This window comes from Hirundo rustica, chromosome 2 (genome assembly GCF_015227805.2).
Source record: "Hirundo rustica isolate bHirRus1 chromosome 2, bHirRus1.pri.v3, whole genome shotgun sequence".
In the NCBI taxonomy this organism is placed as follows: domain Eukaryota; kingdom Metazoa; phylum Chordata; class Aves; order Passeriformes; family Hirundinidae; genus Hirundo; species Hirundo rustica.
The window spans coordinates 17271525-17297737 of record NC_053451.1 but is presented as its reverse complement, the minus strand read 5'-3'; the positions used below and the strand labels follow the sequence as shown (position 1 = coordinate 17297737).

The window sequence follows — 26213 nt, the reverse complement described above, 5'->3', positions numbered from 1 at the left end:
TGCAGCCAATACAGAAAGAACTGTGAAGCAGCAATGAACTGTCTGCATTCTGGCAATTACTACTTTCCCTGGCTCTTCCACCAAGAGCAGCTGACAGGGAGAAAGGGAGAGGAGACACTGTGAAAAGTGAACTCATTCTTTCAAAGCTGTAGGGCCCTAATTTTTGAAGATTAGAAACTCTGCTCTTGTAAAGTGGTGATTTGTTGCATGCTTATTCCTTCTCTTGCTTTCATTTTAATTAACTGCATGATATGGAGCTACTAACTCTTTTATTTCCTGCTTTCATTTCTTTATTTTCAAGTTCACCCACCTAAGAATTTGAATTCTCGAGCTTCAGGCAACCTTTATCAAGATGAATAAACATGGTGATGTGTATTATTGCAATAGCTTGTCCTTGCCGAAATAAAACTGGTGTTTCTAAAAGGTCCTGATAAAATTTTTATGCAAAAGTGGGTTTTGTTCCTCTAGGCCTTTTTCTGTGGTTTTGGTTTGTTTTTTTTTTTTTTTTTTTCCTCTTTTCCATGAAGGAAGGGGGCAAAGTGTCAGTCAGCATGTTCTGTGTGTGTAGCAGGGCCAGGCTGTTGAAAAATAGAGCACTTGAACAAAGCCATCTGTCTGCAACTGTAGTTTGAATTCCTGAGCTGTGAGGATTGCCTTCCAGTTAATCCCTTTTGCAATCTCTCTGTGAACTGATGGGATTTGATTCTTCCCTTCGTATTATTTCTCTGGGGCTGAGATTTCTTCATTCCCGTCTGCTTTTCTAGATTCCGTTCTTTGTGCTCTCTCTCTTTCAACATGTATCAAATATTTTATTTCCCCACACACATTCTTGATTTTCTTATTTTACATGCAGAATATGCTGAACTTGATGGCTTGCTGCCTTAAAGCTGTTTTTCCTTTCAAACAGGAAATGTGAACATAAATTAGTTTCTAGTTTATTTACCGCATTTATTTGTGGTACCGTCTTGAAGCTCGAAAACTAAGGTGATACGTGGAACTGAGCATTTCTCCTCCCTTATAGCTATTTCCCCAGGGTGTTTATTAGAAGTTGCTTCATTTATATTGCCCTGAGACCTCCAATCTGTAAATTGTTTACATGTCCTTTGAGTTGTATTGTAAATGGTTTCCTTACCCTTGTATTTCTGGAAGAAGTGATCTATTTTCAAATTATGGGATCCATATCCTTATCCATATCCATATACTTAGCCAGTCAGGAGAACAAAGAGTTACAACTTTTCCTGCCCACCTTCTTTGGCTGCAGATCAGCTGGCTCCAGCTTCAAGCAGTGTGGCAAAGGTGAAATAAGAGAAGCCCGGTGTGTGTGGTGGGGAGAGCAGATGTTCTGAGTCATGTTTTAAGAAGCAGGGTCCAGTTAGGGGGTTGTTGCTAGGTTTGTCAAAAGGCATTTGCCACGGCATCATGCTGCAGGCTTTTCCCCCTGGCCACGTTTCTGTGTACAGCATTCCAGCTCCAGATGCTGAACGGGCTGCAGGGCAGGTAAGAGCCACCAGCTAAGTTTTGTAGAAGGAACAGAGTAAATAAATTATCTCTGTACGCTCCTGTGTGCATTGACCCACATTCTTCATAAACTGCTTTTAACTAAAGTGGTAAAAATTTTCTCCCCCTTCCCCACTCGCTTTTACAGCTTGAGATGCATGCAGAAGGAAATAGCTCAGAGATATGGGTTTCATGTGTGACTTAGCTGATAACATGAAAGATCTTATCTGAATTTTAATCTCTTTAAAATTAAGAGAGTAAATACACCACAAAGTCATGCAATAGCTCTTCTTTTTTTCTTACTTCCTTTTCTTACTTCCTAACTAACTTACTTACTAACCATCCATGGTTTTTCTCTAGGAAAGTCTGCGTGTTTGCTACTGCCCATCCTACCAAGAAAATTTGCGCCAAAAGTATTGTTTCTTCAAATGGATTAAATGGAGGAAATATCTTCTAGGAATATTACCTACAGTTTCTTTAACAGTTACAGCAATTGTGCTGGTCTTGCACTACTCACACTGTAAGTGTTACTCCCCAGCATGGTCTGCGTGGGATGTTTATTTCGCACTGTGAAAAGCTCTGCATTAAGCTGAGCATATAATGGATGTATATAAACTACTGACTTTCCCTTCTCCTTAATGTCTTTGCTAAAGCAACAAAACACACAGTAATTAGCAGTTAGTAGTTGCACAAGAATATTGAAAGTGTGCATTTTATCTCTAATTATTTTTTTGTGTCTGGTCATGAATACCATCATTATTGGTATTGTTATCTTTTGCAGTAACCTATAGGAATTATTCGTCTATTTTCTCTTTGCCTTTTTTTAAAACAGAATGGGTACCTGACATGTCTCTCTCTCGCCTGGAGACGCAGCTCCATTTTTGCCTTGGCTCACTTGAGAGAGAAACCACAGCTGGAAGGATTTTTCCCTTCAGGATCCCAAAAGATCCCAGAGGCTGCAAACCTTTTCCTTTAGAGAGAGCAGGTCCCTGTCAATGGCAAAAGGAAAGAGTCTGCCCTTGGTCCGGGGGGAATCACGGCTTTATTCAGTCTTTCTCCTGTGGTCCTGCCCCCGCAGGGTCAGGAGCTCAGTCCGGTCCCAAGAGAGAGACCACATCCTTCTCCTGGCTTTTATCCAGGGGTAAGGGGCTAGAGGCAGGGACAAGCCACTACCCAATCAGGGATAAGGTGGGAGTGGAACAGAGTTGGATTATGTTCCAGTGGGAGAATGGGAGGGGAAAAGGAGCAGGGACAAACCTCATGATACATTTTCCATGGGAACGGGATACAGAAGAAACCATTACAAAACCCAACATATAAATGAAATACAACATAAACACAAATAATGCACTACAACAGGTACCTGAACTGTGCTTTCCCAAACGTCAACACATAGCCATTAAAACCATGCCTCTTCTGGAGGAGAGCACTGCAAAGAAATGGAAGCTTACCAATGAAATCTAGTAGAAATCCCTGCCTAAACCTTCATCTCCTTCCTTTCCTTTCCTGCTGGGCATTATTACTCTGTCAGCGGGACTGACTCAGTGCTCTAGCTAGTACTGTGTGTTTCTCTCAAGAGCTAACACCTGCAAATGCCAAGGACAAGCACATACTTCTGCAAGCCTCTTGTTCTGTAACGTTATTAGGTGTGCTAATTTTATTATTTTTTTTTCCCCCTCAGTTTCGGCTTTTTCCTTTATTTATATCGGTGGAAGTGTAGAAATTCCTAATTTGACTTATACAAATGACCTCAGTGATCCAACATCACAGAAGTTCCTCCTGCAAGCAAAAGCAATCCAAAATCATGTAAGTTCCCACTAAGGCAGAGCAATATTTTGTAAATATTTATACACAATCAGCTGGGAGTGAGAGGACTCCAGTTAGCCATATTTTTTCTTTTTTCCCTTGGAAATACTAAGTTTAAAGCTAGCAAGAGCCTTGACAGTTTTCAGATCTAGAAATGCAGATACCCAGGTGGGGCTGTGTGTCTTAGAGTAAGGTGTATGTTTTCTAGGTAATGTTTCAGGATTATGGACAAATTACTTGTCTCAAAGGAAACAGGAGAGCGGGTTTTGTTTTATTTTATTCAAACTCTCTTCCTTCTACATTTTTCTTTTTCCTTTTTATTTTACCTCCAATTCAATGCTTCACTTTTTTTATTTTCCTTATCACTCACAACAGTGCTTGCTTTCTTGCCCTTCTTATGAGTTTATATTTGTGAGATCAGTACTGTTTCCTAGCTACAAGTGGACATCAGTTTCGAAGACAAAGCTGTTCTCTCTGTCAGGCTGTATGTCCCAAAAGAACTAATCTGGTGTCTCAAAGCTGCTCTGTGCACAGCCAGTACAAGTTGGTTATATTGGAAGTTTAAAGACTGAAACAAAAATATAAATGTATTCATAAAGACTTTCTTCATGACTAATTATCAAGACCTATCTCAGTAGTCTTGAAATGTGATGTGAAAAAGCAATTTTTTAGTGGAATTTAATGTACATTTATGGTTCTTATTTGACACATTTTGTGAAAATTGTGGACAGTGCTTTGAATATGGGGGAGGGCGGTGAGGAAGAAGCACTTTATAGTATTAGAGATTATGTTGGCGCTAAAATATAATGTTACATTTTCTTTTACCACTATTTCATTGTCAGTTGGCAGGAGCATATGAATCTTCCTTCTTGGGAAAGTACTACTTGAAGTCTGTAGTGGCTGCTTTCAGGTGGGTGCTGTTTCAGCATATGGTAGAAATCTGAAATACTCAGCTGTGTTTTTCTCTTTCTTTTAATGCATTTTAAATTAGCTATCTAGAAGAACATGTGCATCTCTGTAAGAGTGTTGAAAATGCAGAGATGCATTTAAGTGTATGAGCTAAGCTGATAGTGTGACTTTTGTTCTGCCCTGTCGAATTGGTGGGAGAAATGAAGTCTGATTAATTGTTCCTGAGTCAATGGGTTGTTTTTGTTGTCTGTTAATCTACTTTTAATTTTTGAAATAATAATTCAGCACTTGCAGGATCTTATTTTGGTTTTGTCCATTCAAATGAAGTTCTTCTTAACTTCTGAAAACAAATTCTTAAATGTGTAATTTGGGGCAAAACACTATTTGAGCTCCTGGTAAGAAATGTAAATCCTTTGAGCAGCAGGTTATTACAATCCTGAAAACCCTGAAGGGGTCAGTGCACAGGTGAGTTCAAAAGGATTGCGGTGGAATCACTGAAGTAAAAACTTGTATGTATAGCTCAAGGATTCTTTATGTCAGCAAAAATTGTGTGAAACGCTGCATCAAAGTACAGGCATAAAATTCTGTTGTTGTATGGTTCTAAATTCCATTAAAAAATGTTAAGTACAATGTGTCTGGAGCTGTTATATGATCTTAAAAGTGTCTAATTATACAGCAGGGATGGTAACATCCGATTTCATAAAAACTATTGAAGGGTTGCAAGGTGTAGTTTTTAGTCTCACTGTGTAGCTGGTCAAGATGCATATGTCAAAAACATTTCTACTGTATAGCAAAAATAATTGTTAAACAAGAGAGCTTTTTGTAACCATGTTTAGCAGCAATGATTGGGCACAGAGTTTCAGCTGGCTGTGAAACTCTGCTAGCCAAAAATGCAGACCAGTGGAAACCATGTCCAAAATAGTAATTAGACTGTATTTATGATGCTTTTTCCTTCTTCTTCTTCTTCTTCTTCTTTTTTTCTTTCACAGTGAAGGAGAATCTGGGTTGCGAGCTTACTTCTGGAATACGTTCTGGGCACCACAAGATGTGGTTGCTTCTCTTAAAAAATTAACCCCAGTACAACAAAAAGGAATCTGTACTAAACAAGCAGCTCCCTTGTTCAGATCTGGGGAAGAAGATTTTGATCGTGTTACAATGGAGCTTTTTGGTAACAACATACCTGTCATTTTATATCTATTTATATCTATTTTTATATATATTTATATCTATTCTGTCTATTTTTCTTTCTTCTCGTTGTATCTTTGGCTTTTGTAGCTGATAATTATTACATTTCAGTTTCAGATTCCACAGGATATGATGTGATGGTAAAATCAGGTAATTATGCTTCAATTCCAAGTGATCCCACTTTGGGGGGAGTGGAATCCTGTGAGAGAAAAATGGTATTTTTCCAGTTATTCTTACATCTGTAAGGCTTACAACCTAAACCAGACTATGGAATCTCCATATCTTGTGTTTCAAATGAAGGCTGGATGGAAATACCTTACAGCTTTAATTCTGATGTTCTGACTAGAATGGTCAAAATTTAATAGTTCCCACTGATTTGCAGTGAGCTGTGGCGCCTATTTTTGCTATCTAAAAAAAAAAAAAAAAAAAAAAAAAAAAAACCAAAAATTGTACTTCATAATTGTAATTACAAATTGGCTTGTGATTAGACAATTTTGGTTATGTGTTGATATGTTGATGGTGATCAGTAAGATAATGTAGAGCTTTAATTCACTTTGCCTGAATTCTTCATATCAAGTACCTCCTGAGATTTTTCTTGGTGTACTTGGTGTTCTCATTGCATGGAGAAGGAAGAAGAGAAAATGGCAAAGGAAGCAGTAGGTAGCAATTGCAGCTGAATCAGCTCCTGCTTTGTGGAATGTACAATGAGCTGGTGATGATGAGGCTTTGTACTTTCTTGGCCAGAGCACGAGAAGGTGATGCAGCATGATAGGGAAAAGGGAACAGAGCTGTAAAAATAAGAGAAAAAAGGGAATAGAGTTGTGAAGAAATGTGGGTAGGTGATTGCTTCCACCTTGGCTGAAATCCTACCCAAGAACTTATCTTTCAATCAAATAGGTTTTCTATACTGATTTACATTCTTTTTTGTAGCAGTATCCTTTGATCTGTATGCCAAGCCAGGTAACAACAGGACTCTAACTCTGATGAATCCCAAAAAGTCGTTTTATCAATGGAGACTGCGAGTTCCTTCTAATTACGTGGTGAGACTGGTAGTTATCACTTTGCGTGGTGTCACTCCAGAGAGCTGTGCATCGCACCACTTGTCAGCATATGATTTCCTTCTTCCACTGCAGAACAAGATCATTACCAGGTATGATACACAGAGCATAGATGCTTTACTGAGCTGTACAGAAGCTCTCTGAAACTGTAACAAATTGATAAAATGTGAGATTTTTGAATACAACTTAACTAAAAGTCTTGGATAGGGTAATAAAAAGATCTAAAACAGTTAGGTGGTACTGATAAGGGTTTCCAAGTCCAACTCCCTGCTCCTCAGAGGACTACCTAAAACCAAACCATCTAAGAGAATTGTTCAGATGTTCCTTGAACTCTGACAGGCTTTGTGCCATGACCCCTTACCCTGGGGAACATGTTACAAATTTCGGTGGGTTTTTTTCTACACTATGACTAATTCTTAATGGCTTCCTCTCCATAAAATTATTCTTAAAACTCAAAAAAAAAAAATACAGACTTTATTTTAGAGTATTATATTCTATTACTTTCAGAAAATGTATGTTTTATGGCAGTCCAGTCACAGCTGAATTTCTGTTCATAATAGGGGGGCTGGAAGGCTCCATCCTCAGAGTCACTGTGTAGTCTATTGGCATAAGTGAGTTCAGATGATATTTAAATTTGAGTGGCTACATTGCTCCTACTTTTCAGAATCAAATTTCATGTATGAGCACGATGAATCTTCCTCAACCAAATAAATAAAAAAGTTGTAAGATCTGAGAATGGATGGATTCAAGAGAGGAACTTTACTTAATTTTTTTCTTTCAGGAAATTTCAGGAAGAAGTTAGCTTGGCATGAAGATTCAGCTAGGAATCTGAAATGCACTTGTTTCAGAGTGCTTTAACTTAATTGAGGAGGTGGTCCTCTTCAGCTCTATTAATGTACAAATTGCCCTCCATGCAACAAGGCATATCAGACTGCTATTGTTGGCATGGAATGGACACAAGGTTTTTGTAAGGAGTTACTCCCAAACTGTAGCTTAATGAGGAAAATCCTGATCCTGATGTGGGCCTGCATCTGTTCTGCAACTTATTATGGATTATTGCTGCAACTGTTGTGCATTATTACCACTGGCTCAGCTTTTTAGTAACCACAAATGCGGAGCTGGCCATGAGCATGAAAACACCTAGAAGACAGCAAGACAGGTGTCTGATGTAACACATTCAGAGAACATTGATGCAGTAAGCTGTAAGACAAAATTCAAGGATGTGCATTGATGTCTGTCTGTTAAAGAACCAAAACAGAATTTGGTGACTGAAATTATGTTAAAATCCTGAGGTTACGTCAAAAAAACTGGCTTTCTTGGTTGCTTTTATTGTCATTCTAGAAAATGTGTTGCTTTGCATATGTCTATTAGTTTTCTGCTTGGGTAAAAAGCAGCTTAGTGACATACTGAAGACACATAGAGTAGAACTAATAATGACAGTATGTCCAATATCTGTGACAGCCAGTAACTATAGTACCCATTATTCCCTGATGTTTAGCTTTAGGGTCACGCATGGTGACTCAACTGATTCTCACCAGTTTCTGTCAACTGCAGCAATGCATCTGTTCAGTGACAAATCCTAAAGCATGTTCACGATGAGATGGTGAGGTGTGATGTGAGACTGAACACCTCATGTGGACAACTCTTCTCACGTGGACAACTAGCTTGCCTTGCTGTTTTGATGATACTGTGATAGCAGGTACACATAGAACATAAGCCAGGGTGTCAACTGGGTGGATGAAGATGCTGAAATATTTCCATACGGCAATGTGGAGAGTACTTAAAATTGTTATTTTATAAAATGCCTGCAAGAGAGGCAAAGCAGAGATTCACTGACTAGTGTCTCACTTCAAATGTGTGAAAGGAATAGCCTACTAAAGCAGAAGACAACTACTTTCAAATTAAGGTTAAAAAATATGATTTTAATGCTGCCAATTTAGATGTCATTGACAACATAGAACTTGATGCAGGGCTGTGATGAAAATACTCTGTTACTGTGAGGTCCGATCTTAATTGCTTTCATTTACTGTGCATAAAATAAGAGAAACCTGTTAGAAAATTTTAATGCATAGATTCACAGATATCACAGAATATTCTGAGGCAGAAGTGACCCACAAGGATCACTGAGTTATAAATAAATTAAACAAGTCCAAAATATTATGTGGGTTGCAAGATGGGATAAGCATAAGAGTGAATTTACAAATGGAAGAAATAACATTTCACATTACAAGTAAAAGAACAATAGGAAGTAATAGTTGCCAAGCATGGGGCTTCACATTTTGTGATAGCTTTTGTGACACAGAACCAGACTGAATGTGGATAGATTGGAAATGTTTTGGGTTTATCTGTTGGACAGATGCTGCTCAGCACCGTTTTACTGCTGCACTCGTTGCCTTTTCATTCCTAACCTCTGCTTCTCAGTGCCACAATCACCACTGCAGTAACATAATCTGGCTTTGCCCTTCCGATGCCTCTATAGGTATAAAAACTCCAGGGCACTTGTTAAGCAAGAAAACGGTGATGTACACGCAGAGTGACTAAGCCTCAATGCTGGGAAGCCATAGCTTCCTGTGTACTATCAGCTGGATGGAAAAATAAAAGGGAAGTGGTAGCCAAGGGAATGCTTCTGAAAGGCAGATGCCCAGATCAGTGTTACTTCTGCCCAGTTTCCCAGAGAAGATGACAGGAGTGTGGGAAATGTTTTGGGATTAGTTTTTTTAATGCATTTTTTTGGTAACCTTCCAGATGGTGTGGGCCTGGGACCTGGACTCCTGTTGTGCATTTAACTTCATCAAGTAATGTAATGTTGCTTACCTTCTCACTGGACCGAAGAGGAGAAAGCAGCATATTAAAAGCTCACTTTAAAGCTGTTCCTAAAATCAGTATGTAGTTAACAGAAACAAGCATCTGATGGAAGAACACTAATTACTGGTTTTGCTTTTGAAAGAGTTGATACTGCCTTGAACATATCTGGGGGAGGGAATGTTGGCATATAAAGCAAGGAATTATTGTTCTGATCCGCTTTACAAAAGACTGATAATTTAACAAAGAAGAGAGAACATCCTTTGGTCTGGGAGACTTTGTCTTCCTGATAGCTACTCAAGCTTTGCTTGCCAGTCATTGCATGGGTAACACTGACGAGTGGCAGCAGGGCAGTCAGACAGACAGCTACAGTCACTATCTGCCTAAGCAAAGCTAGATAGCCCCAGTGACAGAGCAGCTACTTTCATCAGTTTTGGCGATGTATCGTAGAATGTGTGTAAAAGAAATGGAAAACAAGGGCAAACACTTCTAATCCTTGTTCTTTTCCTGAAAGCATTGTTCAGTGTAGTCAACTGAATAAGAAACGTGTGTTCCAGACCTAAGAAGTACATTCCAAACCAACGGGGTACTATGGATTTTACATGATTGCTGCATGGTGAAATATTTTGAATAATGCTAAACTGTAGTACTAATTTTAGAAGAGAGAAAGGGGCTTCACAGGGTCAGGTTTAGCCACAGTTATTTGGTGAGGTGAAAGTGGAAGAATTTTGACAAATAGGCAAGTGAATATTTTTTAACATGTGGAACAAGTCACAGAGGATAAACTCCTCCAAAGCTGCCATGTTTCAGGTTATGTCTCTCTGCATGTTGCTTATCCAAATACTTATTCCCGTGCACATTACTAATTAAAATGGCTTTATTGTTCTGAGGATGGGAATTTCAAATTATATTTAGCCCAGGTTTTGACACAAGATTTTTTTAATTTCAACATTATCTTATTTTCTGTTAGGTTCATATTTGCGCTCACACACCTAAAGGGAACAAAAAGCACTAAGGACTAGATATCTAGGAGAGTCCTTGGCAAAAAATAAGACCTCAAAGGAACTGTTCAAACATGGCATGAATCTTCAGACTGAGAACTGATAAACAAACTTCCTTGTTTACATGAAATTAATCAGTTTTCACTTCACTGAGCTGATTGTTTTCTAATTTTGAAAATACCTACAGAAGACTCAGAAGTAAATTAGAAGGGGGAGGTTTGTTGCATCCACATCTAGTTGCTTCTTTCACTTACCATGAAAGTGCTTTTTTAAAAAAGAAAAACTTCAGTCAGAGTTTTTTTTCGTACTTAGCCTTAGTTGTAATTTGATCCAGAAATAAGAGAAATTCAGTGTGATGTGGAGGTGGAAGTTAAGTGATTTTCAGTTAACACAGGAAAAATGTGAGTTTAATACTGTCAAAATATATTCTAATTCTGTACATAGAAATGGGTCCTAGCAAGTGAAGTAGACTCTGCATCTTGTTCCAGCTGAGATAATTGTGTTCCTTGCTGATGTATTTCTCTCCTAGTATGTGGTGGTCATTATATTTCCTGGAATGGGACACTGAGTTCCCCTTATTACCCAAGTTACTACCCACCAAACATTGACTGCACCTGGATCATCAAGGTAAGTGCTGGAACTCTTGAGTGCTGATGACCTTTCTTTATCTTACATAGACACAAAATTGGGAGAAATTACTTTTGATGTGGGTGAAAGAGAGAGAAAACCTAGTGAGACCATTGAACCCAACTTCTCAGGCATGCATTTCTTTCCAGTCCTTTGTACAGGTGCCAGCTATGGAAGGGAAATATTGCCAACTTCCAGAAGTCTGAGCATCATTTGTGACAGAAACAAATTAATGTGTGAGATGACAACTCCAAGCAGCCAGAGAAAATTAATAAAAAACAGAGCTTTTCTTCTATGTCAAAAAGAAAAAATGGTCATGTAAATCATGCCTCACATGATGAACACCACACTAATTCCCTGAATTCTGCAGAGCCAGGACCTTCTCTAGCTCAGAAATTCACCTCTGAATTTCCAGCAAGTCCTTTGGCAAGACTTAAGATCTGCTCATGGTTTCTACCAAACACCTAATGTGTTGGTCTATTGTTCCACTCAACATTTAACTACATTTTATTTTCCCTGGTAAGGGAGGCTTTTCATGTATATATGACTTGACAAGTCTCTACCTTTCATGGTATTATTAGTAGCTTGTAGCACAAAACTCTCACCTCTGTGCAGAACAGGAACACATGGCATTACAAATCTAGCATCAACCTCAGATACAGTGCTTTATGCTGGCCGGAGAAAGGCTTACACTCCTTCATCACACACAGTCTAGCCAAAGTTGGGTCTAAAAAGACTTCTGCAGATGTTTAAATTAGCAGAGTTTTTGGTTCTTCAGAGGCGCTAATTTCAATGATAGAAACGCAGAACTTTCAATCCTGTAATAGGTAGAACATCTTGGAAGCAGAGGCTGTTTTCATTTTGTGAATGCATGTCAGGGTTTTTATCTTTTGATTTTTAGGCACCATTGCCTGGCTACAAAATCTCAATGAAAATCCTTGTAATACAAATTCAAGAGAAGTCTCCAGGGTCCAGTAAATGTGATAAAGACTGGTTAGAAATTGATGGAGTTAGGTGAGTAAATACATTATTTTCTGGGATATTGATTTGCACTTTGAAGTTCTGCACATTTAGGCAATCCTGGATTTCTTTTACAGGTATTTACTTTTTCTTTTGTTCCCCTTAGAGCAATAATGTAGAAAATGACAGGATTTTATGCAGCTGCAGCTGAACTGTAAATTCCTGGCTATGGTCTTGATGTGGTGAAGGATTTGAGTAAACAGAAGTTTCATTTTCTTTACCACCTGCTCCTCAGCAATTGCAATTGTTAGACAAATGCTAAAAATAACGCTATACAGAGAAATATGTCTCTTGGAGGGAGCATATTGAAACAAGGAACAGGTGTTGAATATGCCTGAATGATTTAATCCTTTCCCAGATGTGCAACTTTCGGGTTTGCAAACCTAAAGGGGCAATCTTAAATCAAGCATGCTTGAAGCAGTTTGTATTTATAAGGTTGACCCTGACACTGATCAGGGTATTTTGTCTCAAAGTCCGCTAATCCCAAAAAAGTTGCAGAGTGGGAGAAATTCATAAATAGGCCTTCTAAAACTTCTGTTGGACTGTTTTTAACACCAAAATACAGCTGATCCTTATTGCATTGTCTTAAATCTTTTTGATATCACTACCACTCAGCAAAAGGAGACTTAGCTGGATGGTGGTGACCAGTTTGGTTAGAAATTAATGCTTCTCACTTTTGCGTTGCTAGATACTGTAAAGCTCTTTCAGAAAACAACAGGAACAGAGAATATGGCTATTCTGTTGCAATCAATTTCCATTCTGATGAGCTGGTCACCAACAGAGGGTTTTATATTGAATACAAAGCTTTCAGTCACACAGACCGTAAGTTATTAAGCACAGACTTTAATTTTTAAGGAGAAACCCTGCTTGACAGACTAATTGTATGCACCTCAACCTGCCTATTTTCTTAATCTTATTACAGGAGAAAAAGATGTAAAATGTTATGTCTTTAGTTGACCAAATAGAAGTACAAATTTAGATATAAGATGCATTTAGAAGTTGGTAGTTATTTTCTAACTTTTATCAACATTTTGTAAAATGGGGAGTAAAAATAAAATTTCTCAATTTCTGTAGATCTACTTATATGGCACTTCATTGACAACTTAAAATAGCCAAGCCACAACATGAAAATAGAATGGCAGAGGGCCTCTAAGTATGACTCTTCTACCAACAAAAGTTAACCATGAATACTTAATCTTCTCTTTAAAATCACAACTCAAGGTGCGCTAAGATCAGCTTCCAGGTTTAGAAAAACTATTTAAGTTTTACTGGCAGTCAAAGAGGACCCCTTGTTAGAAGATGTTTCAGAAATATGTCTGGGTTTTTTATGGGCCTTTCCTAACTCCCCGGTCTATGGACTTCTGGATCAATGTTAGATTTTGGGGGGCTTCCAGGTGGTGGAACAGGAATTTTCAGGAGATACACGTATTTAGTTGTGATATTTCTTAGAAAAGATGCAGTTTCAGAATTTTTAAATGCCTGGGGGTTTTTACCCAATGAATAGCTAAAGGTCTCTGTGATTTCAAGAGAGCAGTTCATTTTGTGAGGCCTCTTCAAACCTTCAGCTTGCTTTTCAGAATGTAGTTTTGTTCATTGTTGACATAGAAGCATTTAAGTATTACGGTTTCTTGATAAGATTTTTGTTCCATGCTTTTCACTCTAAATAAGTGGTCAGTCATTCTATAAAATTCACAAATTTTCAGTGAATTCTTCTTCCACCAATATGGGTCTCTTTCTACTAGAAAAAATTGCCAACTATTTTTAGTTCTAAGAGTCTGAGTATAAGAACATCTTTTTTAACAGGGAAAATCCCCAGTCTTTGTGTGTATGTGTGTGCTCTGCTTCTAGCACTTAGCCAGCAAGCAGATGGTTCAAAGTTATTTAATCAATTCTTAGTCACAATCAGGAGGCTCTGCATAAAGGCTCATCAGGAGGAGTGGAATAGCTGTAATGTGTTAGTATCAAGTTGATGCAGTAGTTTGGGGAAGGCTGCCTGAGATATCAGCATGGATTGAGACCACTGGCTTATATCAGCCTTGCCTGTAGCAGTAGTAATAGGAGAAGGAAAAAAATGCATGTTTCCCACATCTTTAGTGCCTGCAGTTACCCACCTGAGGCTAGTTTTTTCCCATTGTTGGGTGCCTCTCAGAACACAGTTATTAAAAATCACAGGCACTGCTCTGAGCTGACCTGGAAAGCAAATGCCAGCCATCAGCTGGATAACTTCTGGGAGAGGTGACAAGAGAATGGAGACATTCCTGCTTTGAGCTTGTGCTGGCTGGGTAGCGTGCGCTTTCCTCCCACTGGTATCACATGCAAGGTGGTGAAGAGGACTAATTTATTCCAGACTGGAACTGATTAGACAACTGTGGGACAAATGTATTTGGTCCTTCAATCTGATGTAGCTCTTATTTTGCCTGTGGTGCTAAATGGGAGAAAGTTTCATTTGACTTCACTTAGGCAGAAAGAGGAATGTTTTGAGCTACTTAGTCTTTCAAAGAATTTTTTTTCTTGTACATCTGAAAGAGTGAAAGAGAACAAACATTTTTTTATATATTGGAAAGAAACAGTTTACCATCTATACTAGTAGTTAGTTTACATGAATGTGTAAGAAATTCTTGGTCAAGGACTGTTTCATAATGGAAGTTTTGGAAAGTGTTTGATAAAGTGCTTATTCACATCAGACATTGAGTGTAGTAACACAAAGATTAATTTTTGCAAAATTTTAATATCAGGAAATATGTATTTGTAACATTAATGAGAATGCCTGGTTTTGATTTTATTTTCCTTCTCCTTAGATACTCCGTATTAAATACATTCCCTTAACAAGTTAAAGAAATGCTTCCTATCAGTAATTATGTATATGTAGTAAATGACTTTCAACCCTTAGAGTAGAGGCAATTAATGTGAATTAAATCTGCTAAGTCTATTTAGGTGACTCATTTAATTCAGACTGCTTGATAAAAATCTTTGATAGATTGTGCCAAGTAATATATTATTTATTTTTAAATATTCAATTTATTTTACAAATGAAGCAAACTTTAATTTTTAATAGTAATTTTAATATTTCTTCATGGTAGAGTCCTGCATTACCGCATTTAGACTGTATCAATACTTCTAGCATCACTGATTTCTTATTTTTCTAGCTTGCCCTTAGATATGCAGACAGAGTGCACATTCCTTCAATAAACCAGTTCGAATGCTGGAAAGGCTGCCCAGATGGTAGTGATGAATTGAAATGGGGTAGAGCAATTATTTCTTGTTTGTTGTTTTCTGTAAATAGTTTCTTCCACAAAGTTGAGAGATGGGCTGAAATTATCTCTAAAGCACTGCTGGCAATCTTCAGGATCACATGAAGCATGTGGGTGGAAAAGGGTGGAAAAGAGGCTGCGTAATGTGTCTCTTTAAAGACTGGGAGAAGAGAAAAATCAAGAGGGAATTTTACACCAATCTTTATAAGTTAACCTTCCAAAGGAAAAAAAGAGTGCACAAGAAGAAACCAAAGTAACCTATTTGTAAATAGTGAAAAGAATATTAAAACCAGCATGGAGATTCAAAATTTTGGTTTAGTTCCCTGCTGTGAGAGGATAAATAGATAAGTTATACTTTGACACTGTCTTGTGTGACAAGCTTATCAGCAAGTAAAGAAAATGTGGGGAGAAAAAAATACAGGAAACTGCTCCCACAGAATGAGTGACCAAAACTCATTTCCAAAGAGGAAAGGTATTTTTAATGTCATTCTGCCAATATTGTTACAGAATGTCACATAATTTTTGTTCAGGACCTAAATTATGGATTAAAGTAGATGTTTATGAAATAGGAAAAGTGTTATACAAAATAAAGATGGATGTATTTAAGAACGATGTATTTGTAAGTGGTCCTGAGAAGCTGTAGAATATATATAGAGAAAAATAAAGACAAGAATATGAGTCAGCAGTGCCCTGGCATTCAGGAGGAGCGACATCCATGTCCTGGGGGGCATCAGGCAAGGGAGGGGATTGTCCTGTTCTGCTCTGCACTGGGGCAGCCTCACCTCGAGTGCTGCGGGGAAGTTTTGGATACCACAATATAAAAAATATTAATCTATTAGAGAGTCTCCACAGGGTGGTAACGAAGATGGTGAAGGGCCTTGAGGAGAAGCCCTATGAGGAGCAGCTGAGGTCACTTGGTCTGTTCATCCTGGAGGAGAGACTGAGAGAAGACTTCATTGCAGTTACAACTTCCTTGTGCGGGGAAGAGGAGGGGCAGACACTGATCTCTGCTCTCTGGTGACCAGTGACAGTCCTGAGGAAAAGGTCTGAAGTTGTGTCAGGGGAAGATTCATTTTGATATTAGGAAAACCACCAGAGGATAATTGGTCACTGGAACAGGCTTTCCAGGGAAGTGGTCACAGCCCTAAGGTTGCTAGAGCTCAAGAAGTGTTTGGACAACACTCTCAGGAGCAGGGTTTGATTCTTGGAAGTGGTGCTGTGCAGGGCCAGGAGTTTAATTGTGAAGTTGATCCTTGTGAGTCCTTTCCAACTCAGGATATTTTGTGATTCTGTGAAGATCTGAATATAAATAATTATAAACAGACATGTGGATTGCCTAAGTTGCTTTTTTTTGCTAAAAAATGGCTGGTGGGTTGATTGTGACTCATAAGCTGACTTGTGAGTCAGTCACAAAATACTCTTTGTGAGTTTTGTTTGTATTTGGTGTTTTGTTGGTTGATTGTCTTTGTTCTGGGTTTTTTTTAAGTATCACACTAGGATGTAAGACAGGAATTAGAAAATACCTTCCCAATCACCAGTGGGAAGGCTTCAGCTAGAGTACTGAACCTAAATTAGCCACTGCATGTCAAAGAAGATAGGGAACATTCGAAAGATGCCAGAAACAGTGACCAGAACGTAATCCAAGGTCAGAGAGCACAGCACAAGGCTCTCTGTCACTGGATGCTATCAAAACCAAGATAGATAATTGTGTGAGAGAAATGGCACAGAAACATCCAGGTGACCTCTAGCAGGGAGTGTAGTATGGGGCTGTTGGGCTGCTGATTGTATTAGAAATTGACAGACCTTTCTTTCTTCAGGCTGTAATCCAGAACAATTGAACTGTGGTGATGGGAAGTGTAAACCTCAGTATAAGTCCTGTAAAGATGATGACAGCTGTGGGCAGGACAGTGATGAAAAGAACTGCTGTAAGTATGTATTTTTAGCTATTTTCCAAAAGATGGTGGAAGGCAGAAGCAGGAATATGCATATTTTAATTGTTAAATGTGTTGTTTCTAGGTTTTTTTGTTTTTTTGTTTTTTAATGGCACAAAGTAGAAGTTTCATCGTAATGAACATAAATCATGCAGAGTAAAAAAAGTAAAAATAGGTTTTGGGAGAGTTTAGTCATTTAATGAAGAAAAATCCAAGATAACAGGGATTTTAGTAAGAAAATCAAACCACATTTTGCTGATGATCTTGTTGGAAGAGCACTTTTCCCCCAAATGCTGCCGGATCAGTACCACATAATTTAAGAAAGAGAGACATAGTAGATTGGGGACTTTCACCACATTGGTGGTAGATTTTACTGTAGATCCATAATGGTTGTGGACATTGCTGGTACTACCAATGGCTCCCTGGTGACTTGCTGCATTTTGCTTATATGATTTTTGTCTTGCTTTCAATCTTGGGGTAGCCAGGAGTAAATCCTTGTTGGGAAAAAAACCTACCTTCCATTGTTTAGAGGTCTTTGTAAACAACTGGTAATAAGAATGGAGGCCAATTCTATCTGAGATCTAGCAGGATTCTCACATAGTAAACTGTGATAGTCCTTAGTCATAAATTCATTGAAGGGAGGTATAAAGCTCTTGCACAGTTTTCTCAATTTCACTTGAAAATGAAAAGATGCTGTGAAATTTGTGATTTGTAATGCCAGTAGTGTTGCTGAAGGCAAAAGATCTGAGAAGCCACACTTACTCAGTTTAGAGTCACGTAAAATGGGAGTGGACAGTTAGAGGGCCTTCTTTTTCCTCAGGAACAGTGGAGACTGAAATTATTGTGATCATTAATTAGAGAGGATCATTCCCCTGTCCCCTCTCCATAGAGGGACCAGTTTACACCAGTGTAGACTACTACTTCAAGCAGGTTAGAATGTGTAGCTTTGAACAACTTGCTGAATGTGCAAGGTTTTGTTAATAATTTCAAAGCATGACTCCGAACATGTGACACAGTCTTCTCTCTCTTATTTCAGCCTACAAAAGTTGCTCCCCTTATGCATACAAGTGCCTCAATGGAAAATGCTTGCTGAAACCAAATCCTGAGTGTGATGGGGAAAGAGACTGTACAGATGGATCTGATGAAATGAGCTGTGGTGTGGTAACATTTATTTTAAAATTTGTTGGCTACTTGGGGAACTAAGTCAGCAATTTGTTATTATTAAGCATTGTTGGATTAAGAACTGCTTAAGTCAAATATTAATTTAAAAAAATTAATTTTCTGGTAACACTGCATGTGAATGTCTGTCTTGAATTTTGTACTGTTTCTTTTAAATCAACTCATCCATTGTATCTATGATGACTTATTTCAAGCAATGCACTTCCAGGATAAGCTGGTAGTTCTTGCTGCTCTTTTGAGCTGAATGAAATGCAGTCAAAGAGCTGTGTTTGTTGGGAGGGAAAAGAAACAAGACTTATTCAAATGAACTTTTAAATTGTAATTAATCTTCTTCTGAGTTATGCAACACCTTAGAAAGCTACACAGAAAGATAGACAATTACTGCCTTATATCTGACCTGCCCATTGAGTGAAAACGGGCAAGTACTCACCTTTTTAGCAATTGCACAGTAAAGTCTAAGAGTAAAAGTTTCTCTTAAGCATGGTGAATTGAATTAACCTCTGGGCTTTTTGCTGATATATTAAATTATTTCTGTTAGCTTGTGGAAGACGACAGCTTAAGAAAAACAGAATTGTTGGAGGTGAAGATGCGAGATCTGAGAAGTGGCCTTGGCAAGCAAGTTTACAGATGGGGACCCATGGCCACGTGTGTGGCGCGTCTGTGATTTCCAACAGGTGGCTCGTATCTGCTGCCCATTGCTTCCTGGATTCTGGTTCTGTGAGGTATGAAGAAATTATCCTGTTCTAGAATATTTGCAGTTTAATAACCTCACAAAGTTGCTTTCAAATAACTTGCAGAAGCTATTTCTTGTCTAGATAAGTTGGATCCAGGTTATAACTTGGTGACATGACCTCACTACATAAACATTTGGTGTTGTCTGCTGGTTTCAAAAGTCTTAAGTTTTTGAAGTTATCCTTTTGCTTCCATTGCCAGTGAATCCTGCATGATAGAATGCTGTTCTGTTAGATTTAGGGTAAACACCTTTTTTTCTGAATAGAACTATGGCCTTTTCTCCCAAGACATGTCCTATTTATTGACCAGTGACTGAAAACCTCCTTGATGTTCAGTTTAGGTAGTGTAAATTGAAAATGCATACCTCCTACTTGTGGTAAGGAGGAGATAGAGTTTAATAATATGCTTTTATGAGTTCCAAAGTATGATGCATTGCAAGGAGTTGGTCTTATAGCTCCAGAAAATTAATTATTGTTATAATAGCAAGTAAAAACATTGCTTAATGTTTTAGCAGACAGAGACTAGAGTGCATCTATCTTCTGAAGTCATATTCTAGTCCATGCACTTTGGTTTGGATTAATGTCCTCAAATACTGAAAAGTAGTTAAAATGGAGTGAACTAACACTGCATTGCTTTCCAATGGGACATTCTAAAAGCTCTTTCTTTACAGATACTCCGTTCCAAGGGGATGGAGAGCGTATATGGGCTCACGTACTATTAATGGAAAGAGCAATCGTGTAGCTACGAGAGCAATCATAAGGATTATTGTCCACCCACAGTATGACCAATCTATCTCAGACTATGATATTGCCCTGTTGGAAATGGAGACTCCTGTACTCTTCAGTGAGCTGGTACAGCCCATTTGTTTACCCAGCACCTCTAGAGTATTTCTTTATGGAACTGTCTGCTATGTAACTGGCTGGGGAGCCATAAAAGAAAATAGTATGTTCATTTCCTGGATATACTTTTTGCAAGCTTGGCTTAGTTTTAAACTCTAACAATGGAATATTTATGTTTGTAAGCAAAAAATAAAAACCCATGTAGTTTACTTAGTGTGTCTATAAAAGGCCAGAAAAGATCTCCTTAGCTACAGTCTGTGAATTCTGAAGGGTTGCTTGGGTGGCAGATGATAAAATGACAAAGTGCATACTCTGGTGTCACAGATCATTGAAAAGCAAATGATTACAGATTTACAAAAATGTGCCCATTTTCATGATCATGATTCATTTTATCTGGTGAATAGAATCTTGCAGGTAAAGAGATCAGTAACTTGCAACCATTGCAGAGAAAGAATTTGTTTCTGAATGACAGTATAGAGCCGTAAGCAGCAATAATTGGGGGGGGGGGGGGAAGAAAAAAAAAAGAGGAGGACCTTTTATTTTCTCTGTCTTAACCAAAGGCACTTTAAAGTATGCCTCATGAAGAGTTCTGCCTCTGTGTAGCTTGGAGCAGCCAGCTGCAATGGGGAGGCAGGAAAAAAAAGCACACTGAGTTAGAGAGGGGCTGCAGGGGAGCCTGTGGGATCCTTGCCCTGTCTCAGCATTAAACATCTTGGAACCTGGGCTTGAGCAGCATCTCAGCCCATCAGAGATGTCATGATATTTAGCTCAGAAGGGCACCTTATGTCAATACCATAGTACAGAATTTGAGCTCTTAGCATAATTTGTGAGTTACAGACTGTTCTTTGGAGTTTTTAAAAAATTGTTTTTCCACACTCCGCTTTATTCCTCAGTTTCTTCCCTAGAACTGAGAGGATGGAAAAATAATATAATTGCATTTTGTAGGGCTTGGATGTTATTTGGAGCACAGCCATGGTGTAAATAATAACAAAAAGCTTCAGGCATAATTTGAAATGGCATTCAAATTTAGTCACCCTGTGTGCAGTCTTATCTTAAAATTTGCATGGCACCTTTACTACTTTCTGGCAGAATAAGGTCATAAGGATAAAGTCTAGGGAAATGGAAAGGTGGTGTATTGGAACCTCTATGGCTATAGGGTAGTGTGGACAACAGCTTTCAAAAACTAGGGCAGGCACCATTTGAAGAGAAGGGAATTACTCTGCTGTCATTAGCTGGGTAGATTTTGAGTTTGAAACAATGCTTTTTTGTTTTGATAACTGGTTTCTCTATTAGAAATTTGTGCCACCTTAACCTCTGCAATACCCTTTGTATTTTTTTCTAGGTCATCTTGCCAAAACACTGCAGGAAGCTCGAGTGAGAATCATTAACCAAAGTGTTTGCAACAAGCTCTATGATGATCTTATTACTTCACGTATGCTGTGTGCTGGGAATCTCAATGGTGGTGTTGATGCATGCCAGGTAATCTGGAACTGGTAGGAAAACTACAAAGGAGTGTTTGCTTTCATTGGAAAGCTCTTCAGGGTTTTAGGTTGTTTGTGTGGTGGGATTTTTTGTTTGGTTGGTTGGTCTTTTAAATTGAGATGTCTTGAGCGTGAGTTTATAGTTAATTTAACATGGCAACTAAAAGCCCACCAAAATAAGGAAGAAAATTCATCATAGATAATCTCTGACTCTTTTGAGAAATATCATTTTGCAAATACAAGGAGTAAAATGTGTCAAGAAGAATAATTTTTCATCTTCAACAGTTATATTTTATACAAGACAACAAAAACATAAAGATAAAAGAAATCATCTGTGAAAAGAGGTCCATCTGAATTATGCTATTTGTATTAATTTCTTTTTATCTTTTTTAATATCTGGATATGGAACTGCTAAAATACTGTAAAAGTATGATGAGTAACATATTGTTACAGTTGCAAAGAAATATGAAAGGAAAAGCTAAGCTAGGTATTGGAACTGCAGCTGCAATGGTGCTTTTTCATTTCAAACATCCATTCATGTGTATAATTACAAGTTTTGACTACATCACAGTAGTGTAAGTTGTAAAACCCAGCTTGTTTACACACACAGTCAAAAACTGCTTTTTGATCATACTTCACCTGTCCTGACTCTGCCTTCTTTCTCCTAGTACACTAGTTGTGTACTTCATTGCTGTTCAAACTTCTGATGATTAATACCAACTTCACAAATATACTTTTTATACCAATTACCATGTAAAGGGGATAGAAATTTGTTACTGATTATTAGACTGAGGCGATTTGGTACAATTTTTGTGTCATATATAAATTTTATTCTTTTAATGCAATAGGGTAACTTTTGCAAGCTCGTGATGGATCAAACTTCTTTAACACAACAAATTATTTGTAGAATTTTCTTGCAGTGTCTAAAATCTAATTAAATTAATTATTATTTTTAATAACATTATATAGGGTTTGTCTGCAAACTTTGGCCTTGGGATTTTTTTGCTAAAATCTGTTAATTTGGAGGGATGATGTTCCTCAAAAATATGTGCTGCTTAAGAAACAACTTGAATTTTCAGATTGGCGTTTTTAACCAATTCAGCGGTATATCATACTGGCCAGTTTTGTCCCTCTGGATCTTTAAGTTCTTAGTCTGGGTAGCGTTTGTTTTTTGTTTGGTTTTTTGTTTGGGTTTTTTTTGTTTGTTTGTTTTCCCTTCCTTCCTTCCTTCCTTCCTTCCTTCCTTCCTTCCTTCCTTCCTTCCTTCCTTCCTTCCTTCCTTCCTTCCTTCCTTCCTTCCTTCCTTCCTTCCTTCCTTCCTTCCTTCCTTCCTCCTTCCTTCCTTCCTTCCTTCCTTCCTTCCTTCCTTCCTTCCTTCCTTCCTTCCTTCCTTCCTTCCTTCCTTCCTTCCTTCCTTCCTTCCTTCCTCCTTCCTTCCTTCCTTCCTTCCTTCCTTCCTTCCTTCCTTCCTTCCTTCCTTCCTTCCTTCCTTCCTTCCTTCCTTCCTTCCTTCCTTCCTTCCTTCCTTCCTTCCTTCCTTCCTTCCTTCCTTCCTCCCTTCCTCCCTTCCTCCCTCCCTCCCTCCCTTCCTCCCTCCCTTCCTCCCTTCCTCCCTTCCTCCCTGTTTATATATATGTGTATATATATATTTTTAAAAAAAAAAAAAAAATGTAATATATAGTACATGTTTCCTGTACAATGCTAGAGAGGAATGACACTGGGAGTTCAGGAAACCCCCACAGCACCCTAAGTCCCCTTTACTATGCTTTCAGACTTGTGAGCATCCTGTTTGGTTTCACTTCTTCCTGGACATATAAGTGGCGCATATGTTGCACACATTATGTGAAGCTTCCAAATACCTTTCATCTTTAGAGGATCTGATACATGAGAACTAAAAAAATTACCCTTTCAGACTGTTTTCATATCACTCTAGGATGTTCTTTGATCTTGGTTCCTCTGCTTAGGATCCTTCCTCTCCCCACTGGCATATGGCCCCCTGGTCTTGCAGAATTGGTTGGACTATGCTGCCTCCTTTCTCAAGTCACTTTCACATCAGTTTACCAACATTTCTAGCAGCCTGAGAGAGTGGGGAAGAACTCTGGCTTCTTCTCTCATCTCCAGATAATTTTATACCACCATAATAGATAATTTTGTTTGGTTGGATGATGAAAGCTTTGTGGTTTTATGTTTTTCTCAGTACGTGGCTTTCTCCTGACCTCTTACATGTTTTGTATCCAACTGGGGGCTCAAACAAACCCCAGAGTCAATTCAGAGGCCTTGTGTGCATTAGGAACAGCTGCACTGTAGTTGCCCAGAGTTCTGTGAACAGACCAGTTCATAGAAGACGTACAAGGTTAAAGCAATGAAAGGCAAAAAAGCATTGATGAGCCCGAATGCCTTTTGATCCTGTGAACTGAATTGAATGGGAATTTTTATTTTTCTACATTGCTGTGCAAACCTGCATGTCCCATTTGAGAAACCAGGTCTTATTTGCACATTCCCTAGTCTTTGTTTCTTCTTCTGCTTCTACAGAGTTGTCTGCTGTAGACTCGGTCTTGATTATAAAACTTCTGATAATACTTAACTGTGCCTGGTTTGTTGGTTGGGGTTGGGTTTGTTTTGGTTTGTTGGCTTTTTTTGATTGAGGGTGTGTTGTATCTTTCTGTTCCTATTTAACACACAGTATAAGAGACCTGCCTTCAATCTGTGAACACTTAATGTTCAATTGTAGTAGAATTCCCTATTTCCATCCCTGCCTTCTTCTCTCCCTATTTGGGCTCTGGTGAATTATTCTATGAATCCTGTAATTACCAAGGAGTAATTTTATAAATTTCTTCTTGCCGTTAGCCTTATGTTGATAAGCGTGCTACATCCACAAGTTAAAATAATTGAATAAATACGACATCTGGCTGGGTACATTATATCCAGAAGTAAGTTTTAATTAATATTAAGTTTTAATCTGAGAAAAAGAGGGGCGGGTATTTACTGTTCTTAAATAACCCATTTTTTGTTACAGTCCTCTGTGTGTGTGCACTAATGCTGGACTTCCTTCGTTTCAGGGAGATTCTGGAGGTCCCTTGGCCTGCACAGGGAAGGGCAATAGATGGTACCTGACTGGGATTGTGAGCTGGGGTGAGGGGTGTGCTCGACGCAATCGTCCTGGTGTGTACACCAAGGTGACAGCACTTTATGACTGGATCCGTCGGAATACAAACTGATGAGCCAAGGAGAAAAAGCAGGTCACCCCTGTGTGAAAGCTGCTTCCTACTGTAGTCGATTTGATGATACAACATGAAAATGCCATTGACTGTTCCTTCATGAAAAAATGCACTTTTTAAATTAAGAAACTATCATTTGTGATTCATCTAGCAATAACTGTTCAGCCTCCAAGGAACTTCAGATTCCTTATGGATTCATCTTCCTTACGCCTATTTGCAGAAACAGAACTGCCTTAAAAACAAAATAAAATGGATTAGAACCTGTAACAAAAACCTAGCCATACTTCATTCATAACCCTTCTCCTCTCCTTCCTTGTCCAATGTTATCTGTATTTGTTTCCACATATGCATATCTGGATAAAAATGGCCACACGCCATATATATATAGCTCTTTAGGGATGTTACAGGATTCTAAACATAAATAATTATTTCATAGCTCTTAAAAATATGAATATTGTGTACAATATGTATTGTGTACAAAGCTGAGATTAATTCTTTCTAGTTATGTGCGACTGCGTGACTTTTACTTTCTGGGCTGTAACTTTTGGGGTCTCTACTGTGTTTTCTTAAAAATACCAGATATATATCTCAAAATGTTATGATGTAAGAAATTTTCATTAAAGGACATTAAAGAACAGGAAGAGCATAATTTAGATTCTTTGGGTTGATGTCTAATTAAAAGGAAGGAATTAACGAGTTGTAATTCATTAAACAAAATGAAACTGTAATGCTTTCTTAAATTCTCTTTAGAATTTGAACTATAGGGTTTAATGTTTAATTTGAACTATAAGGTTTGATGTTTGCAATATGTTACCAGGTGCATTGCTCTGGCTCTGGCATGCATTGTGAACATTTAGGTTCCTGGTAGGTTAGGATTGTTTTTTCTGCTGTCCTTGGTCCACAGTAATCAGCGTTTCAGGCTCAGGAATTTTGTGTGTATCTTTCTGGGCTGTGCCCACAAAGCCACATTAAATTGAAATGGGCGGAGAGGGAAAATGGATTTATGTGGTTGGATGCATCCTTGGGCTCAAAGAAAGTAAAAGAAATGACAGCAACATTCCTTTAATCCTGGTAGTAAATCTAGATTTTATAATTTTAATCTCCTGATGATTTTATCACTCCAAATCTTGCCAGTTTAAGGTTTCCAAAGCTGTTTATGGGACTTCAGAACACCAGTACTTAGCTTAATAAAAGAATTGTTTAGATGGCCTTAAGATGGTTTAGATGGTCACTGAGTTGTATTCAATATTTGGAAGCAGTTAGATTTCACCTTTAATATATATATTTGAAAAATGAAGCTGTCAGTTTGAACACATTTTATCGCTGTCCCCACAGCACACTTACTCTGCAGTACACAAATATGTGATCTTTGTTTAATGTTAGACCCACCATGGCAGTGTGTGGGGGAAGTGTTGAAAAGAACTAGCACTGTAATCTGCACGCAGTGAGATTTCCTCTTTCTAACACTGCTATTGTTTTTCCTTCCTCTCTCCTGTTGGGCATCTTGCCCCAGCTCGTGTCAAACTTGGGAGCATGAGCTATATTCAAAACCTGGATGTTAGCAGGTTTGTTTCTTTAGTGGCTGCTCAATTATTCACATTGTCCCTTTTTAATAAACACGTGCTAAAACTGCAAGGGGCTATGTTTTATTTGTTTGGGTGTGCCTCTGAGACTCTA

At 38.3% G+C, this 26213-nt stretch overlaps 1 protein-coding gene across 1 annotated transcript; it reads left to right on the top strand.

The window, feature by feature from the left end:
• The first annotated feature begins 1419 nt into the window (after positions 1-1419).
• On the top strand, positions 1420-25049 carry LOC120748968 (suppressor of tumorigenicity 14 protein-like). Its single transcript, XM_040055982.2, has 17 exons — positions 1420-1497; positions 1858-2017; positions 3179-3303; positions 4146-4213; positions 5202-5380; positions 5509-5547; positions 6328-6547; positions 9201-9337; positions 10788-10885; positions 11787-11899; positions 12594-12727; positions 16974-17081; positions 18124-18243; positions 18805-18988; positions 19669-19940; positions 21180-21316; positions 24378-25049. The coding sequence occupies exons 1-17, from the start codon at positions 1420-1422 to the stop codon at positions 24534-24536; spliced, it is 2331 nt and encodes a 776-aa protein (XP_039911916.1). The 3' UTR covers positions 24537-25049.
• Positions 25050-26213: the final 1164 nt, after the last annotated feature.

Bases quoted from the DNA above. Each gene is read 5' to 3' on its own strand.
- LOC120748968 (XM_040055982.2), top strand. From the start codon at position 1,420: ATGCTGCAGGCTTTTCCCCCTGGCCACGTTTCTGTGTACAGCATTCCA. The intron at 18,989-19,668 runs GTATGAAGAAAT...CTTTCTTTACAG, and splicing joins CTGGATTCTGGTTCTGTGAG to ATACTCCGTTCCAAGGGGAT. The intron at 19,941-21,179 runs GTATGTTCATTT...ATTTTTTTCTAG, and splicing joins GGGAGCCATAAAAGAAAATA to GTCATCTTGCCAAAACACTG.